Here is a 16328-nt window from a genome sequence, read left to right as displayed (position 1 = left end):
GTAATCGTGATTAAAATTCGATTAAATGAGCAGCCCTAGGTGGTAGTCCCCATTTTTAAGGTGGAGTACACCCTTCAGTCCCCCAACTATTAGAGGTGGGAATCACCATACATCCCACGATACGATATTATCACAATACTTAACGCACGATATTTATTGCAATTTTTAAAAATATTTTGCGATATTCAGATTCTGTACATAAAGGTAAACTTTATCAATATTCATTTTATCTAATATCAAAGTCTCGCACTCAGTCTTCTCTCATTTCAGTCAGTTTTATTGTTGACAAACTGAACGGTTTGTATTACAGTCTAGTCCAACTTAACTGAATGCAACCATCTGGTACAATTATAGCTATTCTGAACTATGCAATTTATGAAAACTATGCAGCCCATTCAGCAACTGAAGAATTTGAAAGTAAATTAAAACAAAATATAATTTTACATTAAATAAAAAAGTTTTAAACTTAATTAAAATAAAACATGTCTTAAATTAAAATAAGTAAACTGTCATGTTTATTGCTGCCAAAAAAAAGTTAAACACATTTGGACAGTGAAGGAATGTCAGGATTCTTGCTCAGAAAAAGGATCAACATGCTCTGAAGTCAGAGCACAAAAACCTTTTTTGTAACAAAATATCGATTTCTGCTGTCCCTGTATCGATACATTATTAGCAAACAAAATATCACGATACTACACAGTATCGATTTTTTTCCCCCACCCCTACCACTATGAGGGAGAAAGACACTCCTCAGCCTCTCCAGGAAGGTCTATACTATTGTACTGGAAAAGAGAGTTTGTACATTAGTGGAAACCCAAATATAGGAGGAATACAGTTTTCATTCTGGCTGCAGAATGCTGGACCAGTGCATTATCCTTGAGAATATTCAAGTGCACATGGGAGTTTGCCAGACCCGTCTACGTGTAGACATTGAGAAGGACATAACCTAGTTTCTACACACTTCCAGCAAAGAATAAGGAAGCTGTAGCATATGGTTTAAAGCTGCAAATAATACACCAAATAATTTTTTTCCCTTAAAGTGGCAGTTTACATTTCTCCCTCTGCTGACCTACTGTATGCCATACATGCCAACCCTCCCGATTTTTCCGGGAGAATCCCAAATTTCAGTGTCCCTCCCAAAAATCTCCCGATTTTCCACCCAGACAACAAAATTTGGGGGGGGGGGGAACCCCCAAAAAAACCCACAAAACACAAACATATCCCAGATTGGCCCAGCCAATTCCAGTTTTTAGCAATGGCTGCTGCTACTACTACTACTAAGTTTTAATATTACACTTGTTACTCTTTCTGGATCACAAAATAAACTTTTAACATATTTTTAGGCGAGTTCAGACGAGCTGTGTAAACTTCAAAATATCAGCGCCGGCAAGAACAGCAAACTCCCGGCACATCATTTTCAAACCCCCGCGGTCTTTCGCTACTCAGGTTAAACATGATATATAAGTCACTTAGATAATTAAAAATGTTATTGTTTGGCGTTTTTCAGTGTTTAATTTGTTCATAATAATAATGGATTGGATTTATATAGCGCTTTTCAAGGCACCCAAAGCGCTTTACAATGCCACTATTCATTCACTCTCCATTCACACACTGGTGGAGGCAAGCTACGGTTGTAGCCACAGCTGCCCTGGGGCAGACTGACAGAAGCGAGGCTGCCATATCGCGCCATCGGCCCCTCTGGCCAACACCAGTAGGCGGTAGGGTAAAGTGTCTTGCCCAAGGACACAACGACCAGGACAGAGAGCCCGGGGATCGAACCGGCGACCTTCCGGTTACAGATACGCTTCCCAACCCCCCATGAGCAGAAAGGCTAACTTGGTTATATTTTGCATAAAAAAAAAAAAAAAAAAGACTGCTAAAAATAAAAACATAAGAGGTTTTTGGACAAAGTTTGCGTTCTCCATTGCCAACACCGGCACCGTTTCAAAAGTACCGGTTTGGCACAGGTATCGGATAAAACCTAAACGATACCCATCCATAGGTAAAAAGAGGAACTGTCAGAAAAGGACATAACAGGAAATGAAAACTCGATCTGGGCTTTCAACGATCATTAAAAATGACTGAGCCGATTATTTGAGAGTCACCTCTCACAATATATAACTACTTATTTTATATAAGCTTTCACAACATGCCACTAATAAAAGCCACTCGCCTGACAGGTTACCAGAATTTTTTTTTTTTTTCTTTTTTTTTAATGTTTGAAGAAAACTTGTTTGTGCAAAAAGCCATGTTTGCACAAACAACTATCCTGTTTATTTATTGTACTTCTGGTCAATGCTTCTATTGCTGATAATTGGTTAGAAACTTGTTATTTTATTTATTTATTTTTTTTATCCTTTTTTCAGGATCATTCCCAATTGAACCCACTACAAACCTTAACGGAGGAAGAAGATGCAGTCCTGTACATTGATGAATGGACAGCACCAGCAGATTAGACAAGCCTCTCAGCCCTTGCAAGCTGCTCCTTATCATGCCCATGATGGAACAAGAAATCTGCAATCTTGGACTCCAAAACAAAGCATTCACTATCAAGCAAGAAACCTAGGAGTGCAAAATGCACACGCTGAACATTTCCCTTTGTACAATGGAGCTTATTCTAACAGACAAATGTCAAATTTGCAGACTTCTGCAGGAACTTATCAGGAGGTTTCTTCTCAGCAGAATGGTGGAGGCAATAAAAATAGTTATTTTTCTGGTATGTTATTTAACTATATTCAAAATGTATCAGCTAATAAGCAAAGTGGAAACCCATCTTTGCCAGCATCTGGATTTCAGATTCCCACTCTGCAAGACTGTGATCAGAATTCATCAACTCAGAGTTCACCTAACCAGATGAACTCAAACACTACATATCCCCAGCAAGGCATGTCCACTCATTGGAAAGAGCCACTGGTTGTTAATGAGAGACAAATGATTGGAACACAGGATAGAACTGTGACTAATATCCAGCATGTCAGTGTTCAGCAGGGCATGCAACAGAATGTGAATGGAGACTTGACAAAACCCATTTCAGCGTACACTACACCAACTACCTCATTTCCACCTGAACGTAGTTTATGTACCAGCACTATGATGTCTGGCTCTGAACAGACTGTGTACCTTGTTCCGAACAATCAGGTTCAAAGACAAAGCGGCACTCAGCATGGATTCTCTCCTGTCAACTCACAGAGTTACAATATGGGAACCTCTCAGACTTCAGGAAACAATAACATTGCAACATATCCACCATCAAGTGCACAGAATTCTTACTTTTCCAGCACCAGCCACAAAACTCAGCAACACTCGGCTCAGCACCAATTAAGAAACAACAATGGGATCAAGACTGCCACCTACAGTAAATCAAATTTTTATAAAAAGTATGAAAATATTAATTACTCTGCAGAAATGAGAGGGCGTCAGATAAAAACTTATAAACAACAGAAAGTGATCAGGCACTCATTAAGTGCAGATGGTTTAAATAATTCATGCACTCCTGGGTTTGATGGTTGTTGTCGTCGTCGTCCTCCTCCACCGTACAGCTATGCAAATCGCAGACAGCAGCAGTATGTCAGAACGACCACAATGGTCTCGTCTAATCAATCTAATATTCAACCTGGGACTTCGGCTACCCCTAAAAATTATAGTAACTTGAATTCCATCAAGTTATTACCCGGCCATTCTGGACAGTCTTTACCTCAAAGCACTCAAAATGTAATGTCAAGAACACAGCACGCTGTAAGTACACCCCATCAGCAAACCTGTGTACCTAACGGTTTCCACAAATCTGCTGCAGGAAATGAAAGAAGCCCAAGTAACGAAATTCATCCTAAAAAGAACTGTAGCTTAATTGAATTGTTGCTTTGTTCATCCCTGCTGCCGGAATCTGTTGACCGCAAGACACAATCATCAGTAGCAAGCAGTTTTGAGATGCTGTCATCAGTCCAGTTAAATGACAGCTCCATTCACTCATCACCTGGAAATGCCAGCACCAAAGCTATTGCTGTTGTACAACCACTGCCATCACTGGAAGGTCAGCTTCACAATGACCATGCTTCTTCTGATTCCACAGCAGGAGACTCTTTAAACAACCCTAAGGAAACTTTTGTTTTAGATACCACAGCAATTAACAAAACGCTGCCATCTTCAGAGTCAGGGACACAAAACACAGGAAAACAACCTGAACTGGATGTTAATGTTCAAAATTCAATTCCATCCCAAGAATCAGTATGCCAAAATTCTCCTGAAGACCAAAGTGGGATCCAGACACTTTCAACATCACCCGTTTCTGATCTTTCCGCACTCCCAACATCCCCATGGACATTATTGGCACTAACAAAGTTGATAAAAGATGCAGAAAAGAATCAGAAAGAGCTCAGCGATTTGAAAGAATTACACACTGCACAAAAAATTATAGACCTGTTTTGGGAGGGAAAACTTGAAACACTGCAAATGTACTCATGCAAGGTAGGCTTTCTCAAGGTTTTAGAAGTTAAAGAATTTTGCCAAAAACATTTAACAGCCAACTCTGTTGTACTGTTGCAGATAGATGGCAATTTTGAGGAGCAAATGGAAAGCTACCATGTCCTCAAAGACAATGAAGTATTTTCAGAATCGCCTTACAAATCATCATGGTTAAATCTAAATGAGCAGTTGGATGAAATAGACAAAGAATTTGGTTTCCCATTGTCTCTGAAACATCACACTTCATTGCTTGAGAGTGATGGCCAGAAAGATCAGATGCACATCAACAACAGTGATCCTGCAATTATTAGTAAAGTGCCAAGCAAGATCTTGCCATCAACACATTTTGAACCTGTTGATTCAAATGAAGGAAAAGAAGCCACCACACTCAAACCCCCCTCCATTCAAACTCCCTCCCCTAATCAGACAGATGATGCCAGTGACCCATGTTTGTCCCTGAAAATCCAAGTTATGCCTCCAGAAGAAGCCAGACGTTACCATGAGCAAAGCGAAAATGAGATGCCACAAAGTATGGATGCAGAGAGGGTCGTAAGTAGTTCCACGGAGAGTGAGACACCTGATAATACAGAGTCCACATCGTGGGAATCAAAATTGGAAACTGTGGAAATTGGCATAAGTCAGTCGCTTTGCTGTCTTACAAAGCTGTTGAAAATGACTATAGGATCAAGTACATCTTATGATTGTAAATGCCACAGCCAGAAAGAACAAAAGTTTGGAAAAGGGTTAAAAAATACCAGTGATAGTGGCGAAACAGTTGTACTAAAGCACAATAACCAGTTTGGGAAGGATCCAGTAAAGGACAAGGAGAACACTGATGATCAAGTTGTGACATTTAGTGGTTCTGAGCTTCGCAGCTTTCTTGGTCAAACCATAGATTTGACTGAAGTTGATGACCAACCTCAATCGCCTTCTGAACAACATTCTAAGAACCACTCCAAAATAGCCAATACCAGTCATTCAGGTATTATAATTATAAGTGATGAAGATGAAGATCTCTCCAGTGGTGAAAATGAAATTCTTAGCCAGAAGACAGATCTTGCCATAAAGCTGTCTGAACCTTACGATAAGTGTGGACAAGAACAACCAAAGGCTACAGCATCGAGTCTGTCAGGTGCCTCAGTCAGTACTAACAAAGCTGAAACTGAAAAATTCTGCAGCACTGAGACTGAGATTGCCATCCAGATCCTGGATCATGGCAGGAGTTGTGAAGACGCTTTAGATGTGCCAGTGTCACCTTTGGAAACCAAAGAGCAATCTCAAATCTGTGCTGAAGGTGACTTTAAAGTATCTGTCAAGCATAAACAAATCAAAAGAAAACACAAGAGACTCGAATGGGATGATGAATTTGGTCCACCCCAAAAGGAATCAAAGAAATGCAACTCACCTGTTGATCTTAATTTAGAAAATGCCCTTGATGATGTTTCAAAATGTGAAAAGGAGCCTGCTGTTGAAGCTGAAGCTCTCAATATAGACTCAAAAAGAACTGCAGAACTGGTGCTGTTTGGCTCAGCTCAACAAGACAAGTGTGCTTTAACTGGCAGCAGAAAAGCCCATTTCCGTTTTGTAAAGGGTGCATCTAAGGCAGCACACCTGAGGCCTCCAGAAGTTCTTACTGTCAATCTCAACCCTTTGAGTAGCAAGTCCAGTGACATGGTGTACAACAGGAATTATTCAGTAAAACAGCTAATTCATGACAAATGGTGGAGAAGTTTTCAACAGACTAAAACTAGTCACAAAAAACCCCGTAAACATCGTTCTTACTCTGTTGCCGGGGGTATCTTGATGAAACGAGATGGAATTAAGGAATCCCGGAGTCTGAAGACGCTTGGAGAGGAGAAGGATATCACCACTGGTAATAAGAGGTGTTCCTCTAAAAGTGAAAGCCAAAATGTCAAACCTTGCCAGGAGCACATAGTCTTGAGGTTCAGTGTTCTACCCAGTAACTTTGACCTCAAAGATGGATCCAGTGGCAGGAAGCAATCCACCAATCCCGTTTCAGGTAAAAACCATAGATAGAGGGGGGTACCGTTATTCTAATATTGCCCACAATAAAGTTGATATGATGATGATGATGATGATGATTATTATTATTATTATTATTATTATTATTATTATTATTATTATTATTATTATTATTATTATTATTATCATTATCATCATCTATTGAAAAGAATGGATCACAGAAGGCTGATTTTTGGTTTATTTTGGTAAAAACTGTGATCTCTCCAGATGGTGCAGACCCATTCTTTTTGGTAAAGATCCAAATTTATGAAGCTAAAAGTTCCAAAGCACCAATCATCTACTAAAAATATTTATTCTTTAAAAATTTAAAATTTCAATGCTTTATTGTAATTCACGTATAACACCTCACAGTTTTGTTTTGTTTTTGTTTTTTTGTTTGTTTTTTATTGCATGTTAGAAGGGTGATTGGCAAATGTATTGTTGGAGTGTCCACATAAAGCAGGGACATTCAGCATAAATTGACACAGAAAAGACTAATGACATCTCTGCTCCTCGATGGGTCATAGTTGGAGTGGGATACTGGTGTCTTGCAGATTAGAGTGGTGGTAAACATGGGAACTGGAAAGTACTGTTTGTTTTTTCTTTTTCTTTGAGACGGACAACAAAATTTATTTTAAGGAAATTTTGAATCTGTCTTTCCAGAAGAGCCAGAGAAAGAGCAGAGCGCTGCTACAGCTGCCGCAAAACCGAAAGGTAGCAACTACATCTGAAGCATACATCAGTTCTTATTCTGCCTTTTTAAAAATTTTATTAATTAGGCAGTTTTTGTCTAATGGTTATTAATTTCACCATAGGTAAATGGAGTTCGAGTCTGCAGAAGAATCGACCTCGACCTATTCCCAAGACCTTCAGTCTCTTCCACGAGTATCAGAAGAAATACAAGGAGCGCTCTCACTCAAAAGATTAATAATGTGAAAGATGTCTCTTCTCAGGGAATACTTTTATTTTTTTATTTTTTTATTTTTTTCATTTAAGACATTTAGTACAAAGATTCTGACTAAAATTATGCCTTTGTGTTTTTTTTCTGCAGTGTATATACAAGCAATACATTAAGGCTGTGCAACCTTTTGTTGTTTACATGCCTGTAAAAAGCATTACAGTCATGGAGCAGGTGTAGTTACTGACTTGTGGGATGTGGGAACTTGGCAGCCTTTACAAATTTGTTCAAGTGATGACATTCTGTTCGTCATTGATTATTATTGTGTCACTGCTCCTTGTCGGTTCACCACTGTACTCGCGACAGAGATGAAAGGAATACATGGTATTTGCTGTCGGTGCAGTTCTGTTTAATGAGCTGAGAAGCTCTGAAGATGCATGACACTGCATAGTTTGTCTTGTGTCTGTGCATCAGAGAGTGCATGCAGACTTTAGATAGTAAGTCCACATGTTCAGAGCCATGTTCAAATTAACAAGTGATATCCATGAAAGGGGGTGTAAGTCTAAAATCTTTGTTGGTTTTTTTTGACAAAAAACTTGACTTGTAACATTTGCATTGTGAGTTTTTTACTGTTTTTCTACACTTTCAGTATTTGTACTCTAACCATTTTTTAAAATTTTTTTATTATTGTTTCTACTATTAAATTATCCATTTTTAATGTGGTTTTGTCTTTGTCTAAACTAATAGTAGTTATTATAATTGATTTATAAGCTGCAATAGTTGTTTAGCATTAAAGGGAAATGGCGTAGTTCCTGGAAATAATCTGAAACAAACCCAAATTACAGGAAGGTGAAATGCCCATTAACGGTTTTATTCTGCTCCTTGCAACGATCCTCTTTGTTGATCTTATTGTATTGTTTGATATCAAAAATGTTTATGCATGTTTTTACTTTATAGCAGTTTTCTGGAAATTACCCCATATGGAAAAGAAATAGTAAAAACTTATATGTCTGTGAAGGTTCTCAGTCATCCAGGTCATCGTAGTTAAAGGAGCTTGCAAAGAAAAGTGTCTGGACTTCTTTAAGCTACTTGAAGACGTTTCACCTCTCATCCGAGAAGCTTCTTCAGTTCTAAGGTCAAATGGTGGAGAGTCCCAGATATAAACCTAGTGGGAGTGACCCCCCACAGAGGGACAAAAGGACCCCCTGATGATCCTCTAATCGCCTGAGCCAAGGTGGGAAACTGGGCGTGGGTCCCAATCAGCCAGAGTTTCGGGTGTGTTCATTGTGAAACCTGGCCCCACCTTATCATGCGAATTCCTGAGGTCAGATGGCCCAGGATGTGAGTGGGTGTTAAGGCGTCTGGGAAGGGATCTCAAAACTGGATTATAGATGGCAGAGAGTTGGTGTCATAAACCCCGCCTCTGTTCAAAGATGGTCGCTCACAGTGGACATAGATGGCCTCTTTCACTCCTCTTTCAAACCATCTGTCCTCTCTGTCCAAAATGTGAACATTGGCATCCTCGAAAACTTATATGATTTACTCATGAAAGTGGCCACTTTCTCATTACTTTAATATGTTGTTTTAGTAAGTATCCAAAACATACAAGTTTCATTTATATAATTTTTCAAGGGATCTTATATCTGTTTTCACTCTTGTATGCTTTTCATACAAGTTTCACACAAGACAGATACAAACTTTATAAGATTTATATATATCTTTTCCATATGGGACCCTAGGCATCTGTCAGATGTTAATAACAGATGTGGCACTGTTCAAACAACATCCAATTTGGGCTTGTTGGAACTCACTCCCTTAACTAAAACACAATTGCACAATACTCTTAAGTTTCATGTTGAGATTCATATCCTTTTTAGATGCATCGCTCCAACACCACCAGGTAATCGCCCTTATACTGCTGACATGTTGCTACTTGAGAAACTAACCCTCCCTATCAGTGTAAATTCCCCTATACTTCACCAAACTACCAGCTACATTCAGCTCACTTGCTGATCAGCCAGTATGTGTGGAACAAGCCGTTGCACACACACAAGTGCCTGCAGGACTTTCCATGTAGCTATGTCACTTTTTTAAGTCACCTGATCAAATATAAACATAATTTCAAAAAATGTTTTCTAAAAAATCTATAAAGCGGAGGAAAGTCAAACTGATGCACTTTTGCTTACTGAACACAGTCATGTTTCATTCGCACTGACATAAGGTTACTTTAAAAATACTGAAATTACTGCTTAGAATCAAATGTCGTTATTATTTTTTTAGATATGATATGGTGACCTCTAGTGAGATCTTTGATTCGCCAGAGATAAAATTTTATTATGTGTGTGTTTCAGCCATGAACATTCATTTTGTCTAAGCTTGAAAACCTATCTTTAACAAGGGTTAGTTTATTACTTTATGTAAAAACATATTTGAATATATTATCAGTTGATCCACCTGTCCCACCTATGCACCATACACCCTTCACAGTTTGCCAGTCCACTGCAACACTCATACATAGAGACAATCATTCAAAGTTACATCCACACACAGGGGCTAATACCAAACTAGACAATGCTAATTATTACCAAACTAGACAATGCTAATTAATACCAAACTAGACAATGTACACAGGCACAGAGGGAACATGTAAACTCAGAAAGGCTGTTTTGAACCGTGAGCCATCTTGCTGCTGGACTGATATGCTGAATCACCCATATGATCATTCTTCTCTCATTTCTTTGTTCTTAAACACCATTTTCAGTTGGCAAATGTATTTTTATTGATTTTCTCTTAGTTGCAAATTTTGATGTTTATATATTCAGTGAGCTAAAACCAGAATATCAGCACCAACATAAAAAAGTCAATACACTTAACTCACAAAGTTATTGTGCCAGAAAAAGCCACTATATTGTCACAGTGGAATTGAGATGATTTAATTTGAAACAGCTGAGATTTCTGTTTTTCGTTTCATTGACGGATCATAAAATTACTAACATTCGACGGCCTGTGTGAGCTTTCATAATAGATTATAGGCAGCCTGTTTATCGGGGAGGAATGTGAAGAATGGTGTTGCATAACAAAAATCAATATTTGTTTTAACACTCTCATTCAAAATAATAATGATCATTAAAATAATACACTTCTTAGTTATTTGGTTAACATGAATGGATCCAGGGTTACGATTAGCAAGTGACAGCAACAAAGCACTTCTTCGACATGAAACAAGCACTAATGTAAATTTCATTCTCTGTATGTCCTTGGTGTTCGTTACAGAAAGCTTTATAGCCATTATGACGTCAGGACAATTCCTAGAAGTCCTCTTCTCAGAACAACCCTTTCCCAGGCTTGAAACCAGATGTTTCCAATCATCGGTATTTGGGAGCATAACCAATTGTGTACACGAGTGTGCAGTTTTGTGAGATTGTAGGTCCAGGCCAACGAAAGTTCGAGTGTCCTTATCTGACTTACTGCGGCCCGCCTGGACCTGCAGCTATGCTGGTGCTTTCGCATGATAGAGTATTGTATCTAGAATTGTATGGTAGCAGATTTACTAAATGATAAATGATACATGATAATATTGATGATAAACTGATGATAAGTGATGCAGACTAATGAAGTAATGATGAAATAATGACAGTGCATGTGAATAATAACATGCAACAGTAACAGTAAAATAACATTCCTTGACCTGACAAAACGCTACTCATTGCTAAACACTGAAAATAAATCCTTCAGTGTTCTGTTTGTCATTCACTACTATACAGCATGCAGACAACAGTAGTGGGCCATCTACACATACAGGAACTGCTTGGGCATTGATGGATGATGGTGGATGATGTTAATAACAGATGTTATGGAATTTCTGTTAACAAAGTCTGCAGACGCAGTCAACTGTAGTCAGTACCTTTATTACCAGGCGTGGGAGAAATACACAGACAGTCAGCACTGATGGTTATGCAGTCATGAGTGCTCTGTGCTCTGGGCAGGGCAGCGCCTCTTTTATAGCATCACACAAACATCTCACAAAAGCTCTATCTCAATGGCATCATAACATACTCATTGCATACAATGCCCACAGGCTGTGGCTTTTTTTTCTGCTCTTGCTCTTGACGAAGGCGGTCGCACTTTTCTCCTCTCCCTTAGCTTCCCTGCTTAGCCTCTTGTGTATTTGTCTAGTCTCGTGTTTTTTATATTACTTTTCCCTGGAACACTCTCTCACAGTCTGTTCTCTAAAACCTAAAAGAGGATTATGGATTTATTAAATTATGGATTTGATCAACTGGTCCCTAAATGCAATTGACACCCCTTTCTCAATGAGAAGTTTGGGCTTGGGTGAGCTTGAGTGCTGAAGATATCTACCTATTCGGAACCATGATAACAGGGTTCTGGCTGATCGGAGCTGGCCTGGCCCTGACTTATCAAAGAATTAAGGAAGCGGAACCGGCTGTTCAAACCCCCACAAGGCTGCCCGCTGGGATTGAAACGATGGGAAAAGGCGTGAGTTTCTCAAAATGGGCTCATTGAGTGCAGCACGGATAAGATCTTGGAGAGGCTACGGCTGCTGTGAATACTCAGAATAAGACCTCTGAGTGCAGACTGGATTACATCTTAGAGGGGCTCGCTCGGAATAGCATCTCTGAGCGCAAATTGGATGACATCTTGGGGAGGCTCACTGTGGTCGTGAGTTCTCAGAATCAGCTCTTTGAGCACAAGAATGACAACATCGCAGAGCACAAGTTTAATAACATCATGGCGAAGCTCATGGCTCTCCAACGGGAGATTGAGAGACCAGTGTTGGACTGTTAGAACAGCTTTGAAATTCATATGAGCTGTTCGCACTAAAGTAAAAAGTTAAAAGCCCCATCACTTCATGCAGATACCCTTTCGGCGCCAGCTGCGATCGCAAGGCTGGAGCCCAACAAAACACCCTGATAACGACTGTGTTTAGTCTGTTCCTTCCCATTCCATGCAAGGCCACCTGGGTTGGCTGGAAGACTGTTTACTTAGCCTGGCAGGGCGAAGGACACTGTCTCAGCTGAACTATGGACACGCACACACATACATATACACTGATATGCACACACTCATCCCCCCTCCCTTTCCAAACGCCTTCGATACTTGTTCCCTCCTGGGAACACGGCGGGTCTGAGCCCGCGCTGGAATGGTAGCGCTGGGCAGGATGGCTGCTGTGTTATTGCTTCGGATTACTCCTCACCCCCCACCCGACTCTGTGGCTGGTCATGTGTTCCATAATGTTGTGCTGTGGACATTTATGTGCTTTTTTGTGCAGAGGAGTTTTTTTGTTTCCTTTTCTCATGCTGTCCTCCCAGGAGCCCAGCATGAGTAGAGGTCTCTTTTTTTTCCTCTTGTACTTTCCCATTGTAGTGTATATTTCAGTGTTTGTTTTCTGTAACGCTACCGATCTCCAACCTGTATCCTGTATCCCCATGTGATGTCTGTGCTGTGTGTGTAAGGTCGGGGGGGTCCCATTTCACTGCAGGGCAACCTGCACGTGGCAAATAAAGCCTTGATTGATTGATTGATTGATTGATTGATTGATTGATTGGCTGGGCAGAGAGCAACTCCCAATATCTTTTTCCAGGAAGCTCCTGGCACCTGTCATCTTGGGAGTTTCGCCCTAAAAGTTAGCAGATAACATAGTGAAATATCGTTAATAAAGCTAAGCAGTTTTCATAAGGTCATGCTGACAAATACTTCATCTAAGCATGCAAAGGTTATACAAAAATCCTAGAATGAGATTCTAAACATCTACATCTAAATGTATGACAAGGTGAAGACTAGAATTTTTCCCATTACAAGCATGACCGCGACAAATTGCCTACCACACAGAAAGGAGCACAGCATAGAAAAAAATTGTTACTTAACAGCTCTTCACAATACAGGGTATTAACTGATCACATGGGAACGTCAAAGCAAGACATACTTGCGGGGTTGTTGCAGGATGCAGAATCCGACGTGTCAGTGGAGATCGGTGATGCATCAGAATCTCCAATCTAAGCGCATATGGCTTTATAGAGACAGATTGATTACAGTAGTTAGTTTGCCTGCCTGAAAGTCTGCCTTCTGTCATTTTTTCTGTTTTCTGTTCCCAAAAGGTTTATTCTGTTCATCTGGACGTAGCGCTTTCAGTGTGAGAAACATTTCATCACTCATCCAAGTGACTTCTTCAGTCTCAGCTGACTGCAGGTTTCAACAACCCTACAAACAGTTGTGGTGGCAGATTTCTTTTCTCATGTATTAATCACATATTTAATCATATCACATTAGATACAGTAATATCAATTTCTCACTTTACTATTGTAGGAGCATTCCTGTCACTAGTTTACATGCATGTGGAATGTTAACACAGTGAGGCCATTGTAATGGGAGACATTAAACAGATAGTGAGACTCCTTCTGCTTATCAGGGATGTAAATCCTTAGGTGACGGCCAAGCAGAAAACAAAGTCATAATTCTCTCCGTGAAGGAGGAGGGGCCAACATGTGAGAGTTAGTGGAATGTTCTTTGTCTGTGTCTCTGTATATAAGGTGCAAGGACGGTGGCCACAATTCAGAGATGGTGCTGGTGTTTCACTGGGATGCTCTCTCCACATTGCAATGTGTTTATTAAACCCACTTCAAATCAAGCTCACTGGGTGTGTTGCAGGTTATTGTTAAAATTTCCATAACACAGTATATTGCACAATGACTGAAAGTAGCACCACTGAATGATCAATGGGCTGTGAGATCAGTTCCTTGATCATTAATATGCAAATTCTCATGACCATTGATCAACAACTACAGATCAAGGGTCACTGATCAAAGGACCTTGTCATGTTTTCTGTTATGTAAGTGCTAGGTGGCAGCTGGCCACTGGTTGGAAACTGGAGGCGGCAACTTTAAATTAGGACCTGACAAGACTGGTGTTGCTCTGCTTTGTTCCTGATTCTAACTAGATTGCTGTATCCTCCCATCCTGGAGAAAGAGCTGTTCAAAGAAATCATTAAAAGACTAAAATTAGACATTTACACCACTGATGAATATCTGTAAACTTCTGACCAAATCTGTTTATTTAAACATGGTCTTGAAAAAAGTCATTTTTGTAACTTCCAGATAACCTGTTAATGTCAGCTACTACTTATAAGGGAACTGCAGTCATCCTGCTGCTCACATTTGCACAAAGCTTATACTCACACCCAGAGACTGATGAAACCAATATACACATTGCTCCATATATTATGCATATTATTGGACACATTATTAACTTTTTAAGTTCATTGAATACAAAGTAATCAGCAGCAGTAGCAATAAGAAATCAGTTTAATTTAACAAAGGAAAGCTTTCTAACTGCTCCATGATCAACTTCCAACCTTCAGACTGTTAAATGTTTACTCGATATTACTGTCCGTAAACACAGAGATACTTGAACTGTTTTAAAGTGTCATTTTTTAAAAAACGTCTCTCTTTTTTTGGCATTTAGTCCTCCCTTTGTACCGATGTAAAATACAGAATAGTAATCTCTCGCCTTAACCATCTTCTTATATTTATTGAAAGGCCTCCAGTACCGTGCAAGGTTGAACGGAGTTAACGGAAAAACGTGTTAGCCCTGTTCGGCTCCCGAAAAAGATGTTTGAGTTGCTCTTGTGTCTAACAAGATTATTTTTTTCAATGCTACTCTGGGCTGTGTTGAGCAAATTGAGTTAGCACATTTTAAATTCCAAAAAATTATTGGGCGCTTAAATGACTAGTATGCATTAGCGGTTTTTGATACCGGTGACACGGGCTTTTGCCCGGGGCGGCATTGTGGTGGGGGGCGGCATCGGCAAAAACCCTGTGAGGAGAAAACTCTTAGGAGGCAAGAAACACCGACTCAGAGATTTTACATGAACGACATGAACGACATACAGGGAGGAATCTGAAATGCCATACTTCATTTGAAGAAGAAACACAGCTCATTGATGTTCAACACCTTCAGCACCATATTGGGATGCAGTCTGACCCTAAATGCATGATAATGGTCATCAAAATACAGGGTTTCCATCAGTTTTCCGCAGAGCAATACAATGTCATCTTTCACAACAATACTTTTGATCTTACAAAAAAACGGAATCTCAGACACTACATCTGTACAGATGAGAAAGTCATTGCGGCACTCTGTACCATGTATTATTATCCACTTAGCTGAAAACAAACTGATAGACAACACAGCTCCAAGCAATTTCTGGACCTTCTTCCAGCTCTCCAAGTGTCACCATCTTTCCTGGTCTAAAGCTAATGTTTCCAGGCTAAAGGCCTCCCAATGCTTTATTTTATTACTATTATATTTATTTTTACTTGTGGTGTACTGTGGAGGTACGCTCTGTAAGGCTGCATCTTTAGCCTGAGTATGAATCTCTGTGGTAGTGAAATGTGGAGTGATGGCATTAAGGTGCTCTTGAATATTTGTGAAAAGACAAATACAGACAGGCAATAAGAATCAAGTGTTTCTTAAATTGGTAATTCATAACATAAAAATAGAAAAGAAACACAAACCTTCTTGAAGACCACAAGACGCCTTTCTGCTTGAGAAGCTGACACCTTTCCTGGTCTCTTCCGACCCTGACCAGATGGTGGTAATTAGGTTCATCAGCCATTGTGCGCATTTTGGCTTTTCATGGTAAATTTATACAAACAGGAATTACTTTGTCTTTTTACACTGACACTGTAGAAAGACTTTTGTTATCAGACAATCGAGCTGAAACAGCAAATTGTGTGTGTGTGTTTCTTTTATAAGCAGATTTTCTACGGTTAGTTAAGCGACTACCCAACCTTGCTGCATTGTTACATTGTTTCTAACAACTGAGCATTGTTGGCTGTTTCAGACTTTAAGACACCGTAAAAAAGTAACACCCCACCTTGACCTTTTGACCTTACCGGAAGTAGGCTACTCTGGAAGTGTGTAATATGAT

The 16328-nt window shown here is 39.7% G+C and overlaps 1 protein-coding gene across 1 annotated transcript; it reads left to right on the top strand.

The window, feature by feature from the left end:
* The first annotated feature begins 2055 nt into the window (after positions 1-2055).
* si:ch211-106e7.2 lies at positions 2056-8099 on the top strand. Its single transcript, XM_005930290.3, has 3 exons — positions 2056-6481; positions 7147-7197; positions 7299-8099. The coding sequence occupies exons 1-3, from the start codon at positions 2413-2415 to the stop codon at positions 7409-7411; spliced, it is 4233 nt and encodes a 1410-aa protein (XP_005930352.1). The 5' UTR covers positions 2056-2412; the 3' UTR covers positions 7412-8099.
* Positions 8100-16328: the final 8229 nt, after the last annotated feature.

This window comes from Haplochromis burtoni, unplaced genomic scaffold, assembly GCF_018398535.1.
Source record: "Haplochromis burtoni strain Fernald_Lab_line unplaced genomic scaffold, NCSU_Asbu1 Contig_127, whole genome shotgun sequence".
NCBI classification, from domain to species: domain Eukaryota; kingdom Metazoa; phylum Chordata; class Actinopteri; order Cichliformes; family Cichlidae; genus Haplochromis; species Haplochromis burtoni.
This window is presented reverse-complemented; position numbering and strand designations above follow the sequence as displayed.